This window comes from Erinaceus europaeus, chromosome 10, assembly GCF_950295315.1.
Source record: "Erinaceus europaeus chromosome 10, mEriEur2.1, whole genome shotgun sequence".
NCBI lineage: Eukaryota > Metazoa > Chordata > Mammalia > Eulipotyphla > Erinaceidae > Erinaceus > Erinaceus europaeus.
In genome coordinates, this window is record NC_080171.1 from 18,076,400 (window position 1) to 18,084,279 (window position 7,880).

Below are 7,880 nucleotides of genomic sequence, written 5' to 3' on the forward strand. Positions count from 1 at the left end.
TCTGCAGGTTTCTATCTTTCTCTCTCCCTCCTGTATCTGCCCCTCCCCTCAATTTCTCTGTCCTGTCAAATAAAATTGGAAAAAAAAAAAGGGGGGGGGAAGTGGCCACAGGGAGTGATGGATTCATTTTCATTGACAGAACTAAGCCCCAGGAATAACCCTTGTGGCAATAAAAATAATTAAAATTTTAAAAAGATGTGTGAGGATAATCTTAAGTCAGTACCAGTTTTCAGGTTTTTTTTTTTGAAAGCTTTCTTTTTTTTATTCCCTTTTGTTACCCTTGTTTTATTGTTGTAGGTTTTTGTGTTTTTTCTTTGCCTCCAGAGTTATTGCTGGGGCTCAGTGCCTGCACCAAGAATCCACTGCTCCTGGAAGCCATTTTTCCCCCTTTTGTTGCCCTTATTGTTGTAGCCTTGTTGTGGTTATTATTGTTGATGTTGTTGTTGTCTAGGACAGAGAGAAATGGAGAGAGGAGGGGAAGACAGAGAAGGGGAAAGAAAGATAGACACCTACAGACCTGCTTCACTGCCTGTAAAGCAATTCCCCTGCAGGTGGGGAGCTGGGGGCTCGAACCGGGATCCTTCTGCCAGTCCTTGTGCTTCGCACCACATGCACTTAACCCGCTGCGCTACCATCCGGCTCCCAGTTTTCCAGTTTCTAATATCAAGTCAACTACCGTTTGAACTTTGACTACATGGAACAAGTTTTGGGGTGTTGTTGTTTGCATCCAGGGTTACTGCTTGAGCTCAGCCTGCACTACAAATCCACTGCTCCTGGAGGATATTTTTTTCCCTTTGTTGCCCTTGTTGTTTACCGTTGTTATTATTGTTGTTGTTTTAGATAGGACAGAGAAATCAAGAGAGGATGAAAAGACAGAGGGGGAGAGAAAGATTGACACCTGCAGACCTGCTTCACCACTTGTGAAGTGACCCCCCTGCAGGTGGGGAGCCGGGGGCTCGAACCGGGATCCTTCCGCCCGTGCTTGCACTTCGCACCATGTACACTTAAGCCACTGCACTACCGCATGGCCCCCTGAACAGGAACAAGTCTTTTATTCAATTTTACTCCATGATTAATTGAATTTGACTTTTATATAATATTACTATACAGACTTCGGAATATAGGTAACATTCCTAGTTGACAAAAATATAATGCAGAGGGGCTAAGTGGTGGCTTACCTGACTGAACACACACATTACAGTGTACAGAACCCAGGTTCAAGCCCGTCTCCACCTGCAGGAAGAAAGCTTTACAAGCTGTGAAAACAGTGCTGCAGGTATCTTCTCAATCTCTATCTCTATCCAAAATTAAATCTATATATCAACTAAACAGCGCACTATATATATTGTGCAATGTATATATTGCAGAGGATATTTAGAGCGATTTTGGCCCAAGATGGAGAGATAGCATTATTAGTTATGCAAAAAGACTTTCAAGCCTGAGGCTCTGAGTTGCCAGGTTCAATCCTCAGCACCACCATGAGTCCCAGCTTAGCAGTGCTCTGATAAAATAAATGAGTAAAATAAATTGATCCATCTCTAAGTTTCCCCAGGATGAATATTTGGCCACTTAATATGAGTTTTCCTTTCTTTTCCTTCTTTCTTTCTTTTATTTGATGTAGCAGAGAGAAATTGGGAGGGGATGGGGAGACAGAGAAGCAGAGTCAGAGAGACACTTGCAGCAGTGCTTCACTGCTTGTGAATCTCCCTCCTGAAGGTGGAGACCTGAGATTTGGACTCAGATCCTTGCACGTGGTAGTATATGTGCCCCATCAGGTGCGTCCCTAGTATAAGTACTTCTATACACAGCAGCTGGAGTTGTCTCCAGCACCTTCATTCAAAAGACCATCACCTACTAGTCTCCAATCCCCCAGGCTCATGAGAAATTTAATGCTAATATTAAAAAGGAAAGGAAGTTAGCTAAATAGTAGACTCTAGACAAAGAAAGATGCTTTACACTAGAAGGAATTAAAGAAGCAGCAGTTCCTTCACTGAAGCTATTCAGATTAATAGGAAGGTCAAGTTTAAGAGTGCTTGTGCCTAAAGAAGCTCTCATGAGAACTAGCTCTGTAGTGTGTGTGCCAATAGAGATTCAAACTGTTCAAGAGATGTTGCAAAACTCAACCTTACCTTAATCCTGCTACTCTGCAGCAGGGATCTAAAGGAATAAATAGATTCCCAGCTGCTAAGAGAAAATGTCTTGCTAAAATCAAAGCAAAATTCTCATTAATGAAAGATCAACCATGAAAGAAAAAAAAAATCTGTATGTATCTCATAATCCCCAGAGACAGCCAAACCCATTTTGGGTCAACGCAGATTTAACAGAACAGTGGAAGAGAACAGTGAAAAACGTTCAGTTTGCCAGCAGCTGGGGTAAAATACTGTCATCACAGAGATCGTAAACAATGCTTTCAATCCTTAGAGCCTAAAGAAACTCCAATTCTTAACTATCCATTCAAATATGCCAGGGGAAAAAAAAAACTCTTGTAGATAAATTCTCTCTTGCTCGCAATCACTCATTTTATCCTATCTTGTTCAACAGATGACTCTAACTTGAATTTCCCAAGATCAAATGGGAATCCAAATCAGCTGGTAATCCAAATCCTTTCTTTCTAATCACATAATCTCTAAAATCACAGGCCTTGCATTCACTCAAAACTAGCACTGAGTTATGTTGCCCACGGGGAATACACAAACAATAAGAAACAATAGCTGTCCTCACGGATCTCAGTCCATGCTACTGGGTTCGTCTTAAAACACCAAAGCCCCTGTCTAAAAATATCTTATTAGGTGGGACAAGTGTCCTCAGAGAAAAAACAAAAGGCTCTGCACCTGTATTTACTGTGACAGAAGCCAAATCAGCCAGATATTTCTTATGCTCAGACCTAGCAGGAGAAAAGCCGACACGCCTTTCCCAATCGAATGATGAAAATAATTTGAGCCTAGACTAAAGAGAAGAACAGGGGACAGTTGCACCGACATGCCCTCAAAGAGAGAAAGAGAATGGATGGAAGCAAGGAAAGAAGGAAGGTAGGGAAGAGAGAAAGTGAGAGAGAATGAAAGAAAGGGAGGGAGGAAAGAAAGAAAGAGGAAGAATGAAAGAAAGGAGGGAGAGAAGAAGAGAGCGCGCGCTGATAAGACGACTGTATCCGTACAGAGCAGCAGAGAATGGGAGAGACAACCCACTCCAGTCAGACTCCGGCCATTCGCGAGTCTCCTCGCTCTCCCCTCTCCCGGGAGCAGAACACCAGGCTTAACAGGATCACAGCCGGCCGGCTAAGCAGTCACATGGCTGCCAGGTCGGAGAGGTAACAGTCTCTCACGGCAGCGCGGGGGGAACAGGAAAGAGCGGCAAGAACTCTTTCCATGTTTACGAAGGATTAAAAACCGTGCCCACCCCACTCCCGGGGCACCGGCGGAGAGTGAAGTTGCAAAAGGTGCCAGTGCGCTGGAAGCGAGCGCGACCCGGGTCCCCGGTCCGGTCCCCGTCGGGTCCCGCGGCGCGCACTCACCGCGCACGCAGAGCAGCGACATGGCCGAGCCTCCGCCGCGCCCCGGCCGCGCCCCGCAGCTCCCGCTTTCTGCTCAGCAGGTGCCGCCGCGGAGCCCGCTCTCGGACCCTCCGGGCCGGCCGCTCCACATGGTCCCAGTCGTAGGCAGCGTGTCGCCGCTCCCTCCGACCCGCTCCGGTTCTCACCGTCTCAGCGAGACCGGGACAGCCCTGAGGACCGGCCGGCCGACGAGGGACTGGGCGCGGCAGCACGGCGCCATCGCTGGGAGGCTGGAGCAGCAGGGACTCCCGTCACTCCACCCGGGAGCCGTGTAAGCGCCGGGACAGAGCCAACGCCCGGCGCCCCACCTCCCAGCCAATCAGCTCACGCCCAGTCCGCAGGCCCCGCCCCCTCGCGGGCCAGCGGGAGGCGGTCGGGCTCCTGCTTTCCTCCGGCTCCAGAATGAAGGCCAATCCGCCCGTTCTGCAGGAGGAGGGGGCGGGGCTTCCACTCACCTGTGCGAGGTGAGACGTGAAACCCTCTACTCCTCCCACGTGGGCAGGCTTCCACTAACACCCAGATCCTTCTCATTGAGGAATTCTCCCTAGGCTTCCTTAAAGAATCTAACCCCTTACAGCTGACAGGGTACTTAGCTGTGGTGATCTGACAAGATCACACCGCACAGCAAATAAGTTTTAATTAGTAGGCCAGAGAGATAGCAAATGACTTTCATGCCTGAGGCTCTGAGGTTCCAAGTTTAGTCCTCAGCACCAAGGTAAACCAGAGCTGAACAGTTACCTGGTTTTTCTAAAATACTAATACAGGTTGCATTAGCAACTAGTGAAAAACAAAATAAAACTGAGTTTACAGAAAGTTAAATGTCTGGAGGCCTCTGTTCTTATCTAGTCTGTATCCCCTATGGCTGAAACTATACCTAATATATAGTAACCAGTCTATAAATGCTTACTGATTAAAATATGAAGAGGAGAGGGGCATTGCCTCCCAGATCCTGACAGAGTCTCTAATCTGACAGCCTCTTTCCTCTCCAAAAGCAAACCTAGCTACCGTATGATTCCTTTCATTGGAACAGATGCTATGAGTGACCCCTACATGCTATAACAAGAAGTCTGGGGAAGACGTGCTCATGTCATTGTTGATCAAAATTTGGAACAAAACCCTGAAGATGGTTTTTTGTTTGTTTTTGTTTTCTTTTTTATTTCTTTATAGGGGAATTAATGTTTTACATTCGACAGTAAATACAATAGTTTGTAGATGCATAACATTTCCCAGTTTCCATATAACAATACAGCCCCCATCTGAAGAAGGTTTTAAGCATGACAATTCAACCATCCTGATAAGCATAAATGACTAATCCTAAAGTCAGTGAGCACTATTGGGGCTGCTGGAATACCTAGCTATTTAGCCCTCCTGTCATAAATCAAGAGCAAGGGAACAAAAATGAAGTAAAAGGGGCTGGGTGGTGGCACACATGGTTGAACACAAGGATCCAGGTTCAAGCCCCTGGTCCTCACCTGCACAGGTAAAGCTTCACAAGTGGTGAAGCAGTACTGCAGTTGTCTCTCAGATTCTAGGAATGACTGACAACAGAGATTCTTTCTTTTTTTAAGAGACAGAAATTGAGAGGGGAGTGGGACAGAGAGGAAGAGAGAAAAATAGACACCTACAGACCTACCTTACCTCTCATGAAGCATCCCCACTGCAGGTAGGTAGTGGGGGCTCGAACCCAGGTCTTTGCACAGATCTTTCCACATTTTTTTTTGCCTCCAGGGTTATTGCTGGGGCTCAGTGCCTGCACCACGAATCCACTGCTCCTAGAGACCATTTTTCCCCTTTTGTTGCCCTTATTATCATTGTTGTAGTTATTATTATTATTGTTATTGTTGCTGTCATTGGATAGGACAGAGAGAAATAGAGAGAGGAGGGGAAGACAGAGACAGGGAAAGAAAGACAGACACCTGCAGACCTGCTTCACCAACTGTGAAGCGACCCCCTGCAGCTGGAGAACTGGGGGCTCGAACCAGGATCCTTAGACTGGTCCTTGCGCTTTGTGCCACATGCACTTAACTCACGGCTCTACTGCCCAACTCCCCACAGTTTCTATATGTTAGGGATCTGGGTATTAATTGACTTCTCTGGTTCAAAATTACTTCTAGACTGCATCCAATGTGCCAGTTTCACTGAAAGGGCCCACTTCCAAGCTCATTCAAATACTTGTTGGCAGAACTGAATTCTTCCTGTGTGGTTGGACTCAAAGCCTCAGTCCCATACTGATGTTGACAGATTTCAGTTTCTTGACATACGGGTTTCTTCAACCTGGTAAATTGCTTCATCAACACATTCAAGTTGAAGGCTAACAAGATAGCTCACCTGGGGAAGCACTTGATTTGCCCTGTGTGAGACTCAGATGCAAACCCAGTTCCCATTGCACTAGGGGAAGCTTCATTTCTTTTTTTTTTTAATTTTATTTATTTATTTTCCCTTTTTGTTGCCCTTGTCTTTTTATCGTTGTTGTAGTTATTATTGTTGTTGTTATTGATGTGGTTGTTATTGGATAGGACAGAGAGAAATGGAGAGAGGAGGGGAAGACAGAGGGGGGAGAGAAAGATAGACACCTGCAGACCTGCTTTACCGCCTGTGAAGCGACTCCCCTGCAGGTGGGGAGCCGGGGGCTGGAACCCGGATCCTTACGCCCGTCCTTGAGCTTTGCGCCACCTGCGCTTAACCCACTGCACTACCGCCGGACTCCCGGGAAACTTCATTTCTATAGTGTCTGTCTGTCTCTCTCTCTCTCTCTCCTCCAAGGTTATTGCTGGGACTCGGTGTCTGCACTACAAATCCACTGCTCCTGGAGGCCATTTTCTCCATTGTTTGTTGTTATTATTGGATAGGACAGAGAGAAATTGAGAGAGATGGGGAAGATAGGGAGAGAAAGATAGGCACCTGCCAACCTGCTTCATGGCTTGCGAAGAGACCACCACACACACACAGGTGGGGAGCCAGGTGATCGAACTGGGATCCTTGTACACGTCCTTGAACTTGATACTATGTGCACTTAGCCCAGTGTGCTACCATCCAGCCCCTCTTTCTTTTTGATTTGTTTGTTTGATTGATTAATTATGGGAGACAGAAAATGAGAAGGGAGGGAGAGATAGAAAGGATAAGAGACAGAGAGACACCTGCATCACTGCTTCACCACTTGTGAAGCTTTGCCGTGCAGGTAGAGACCAGGGGCTTGAACCCAGTCCCTGCGCACTATAATGTGTAGCTTACCCAAGAGAGCTACCGCCTGTCCCCCTTCTCTCTTTCTTTCTCAAAAACACTGCACAAGCCATAAAGCCCCTACAATGAGAAAAACAAACAAACAAAAACATGCCAGTTGAAAAGGTAATACAATTTTTACCTTTCCAGTCCTTGTTTCTTAGGTTCCACCTATAAGTGAGATCATCTGCTGTTTTTGCTTCTCTTTTTTTTTTAATATTTATTTTATTTACTTATTCCCTTTTGTTGCCCTTGTTGGCTTGGCTTCTCTTTTTGTGTGGTGTGTTGCACCAAAGCAAAGGACTCTAGAGAAGAAGTGAAAGGAAGAATGGGGAGAGTACTGAGTCGCAGTGTATGATGGTGGAAATGGGCCTAATTGGGTGGTGAAAGCATTTAGCAGACATTTACCATGGGGAGATGAGAAATTGTACACATTTGTCAACAACTGTATTGTAAACCACTAAGTTCTTAATAAAGTAAATTAAAAGAAAGGAATGTTAAGCACACGTGGCACAAAGCGCAAGGACCGGAGTAAGAATCCCAGTTTGAGCCCCCGGCTCCCCACCTGCAGGGGAGTCGCTTCACAGGCAGTGAAGAAAGTCAGCAGGTGTTTGTCTTTCTCTCCCCCTGTCTTCCCCTCCTCTCTCCATTTCTCGCTGTCCTATCTAACAGCGACGACAATAATAATAACTACTACAACAATAAAAAAAACAAGGGCAACAAAAGGGAAAATAAATAAATAAAATTTAAAAAAAGAAAGAAAGAGAGAAAGCAACAAGTGGGCCAGGTGGTGATGCGCCAGGTGGTGATGCGCCAGGTTGAGCACACACATTACAGTGCTCAGGGACCAAGGTTCAAGCCCCTGGTCCACACCTGCAGGAGGGAAAACTTCACTGAGTGGTAAAGCAATGCCACAACCAACTCTCTCTGTCTCAGTCTCTGTCTCTCTCCCTTTCTTCTCAAATTCTGGTTTTATGAGAGAAAGAAAGGAAGGAAGGAAAAAGAAAGGAAGGAAAGAAGGAAGGAAGGGAGGGAGGGAGGGAGAAAAGAGGGGGCTGGGTGGTAAAGCAGCAGATTAAGTGCATGTGGCACAAAGCTCAAGGACAGGCAT

General features: G+C 46.2%; 1 protein-coding gene across 6 annotated transcripts in view; it reads right to left on the reverse strand.

Moving 5' to 3' along the window:
* The window catches only part of UNC13B (unc-13 homolog B), a 224,666-nt gene extending 220,854 nt beyond the window's left edge, over positions 1 to 3,812 (reverse strand). For all 6 annotated transcript variants that reach the window (XM_060199237.1, XM_007522825.3, XM_016188041.2 and 3 more), the window contains exon 1: positions 3,512 to 3,812. In XM_060199237.1, coding sequence (XP_060055220.1) covers positions 3,512 to 3,533 — 22 coding nt within the window. In that variant the 5' untranslated portion in view covers positions 3,534 to 3,812. The remainder of the gene's footprint in view (positions 1 to 3,511) is intronic.
* Positions 3,813 to 7,880: the final 4,068 nt, after the last annotated feature.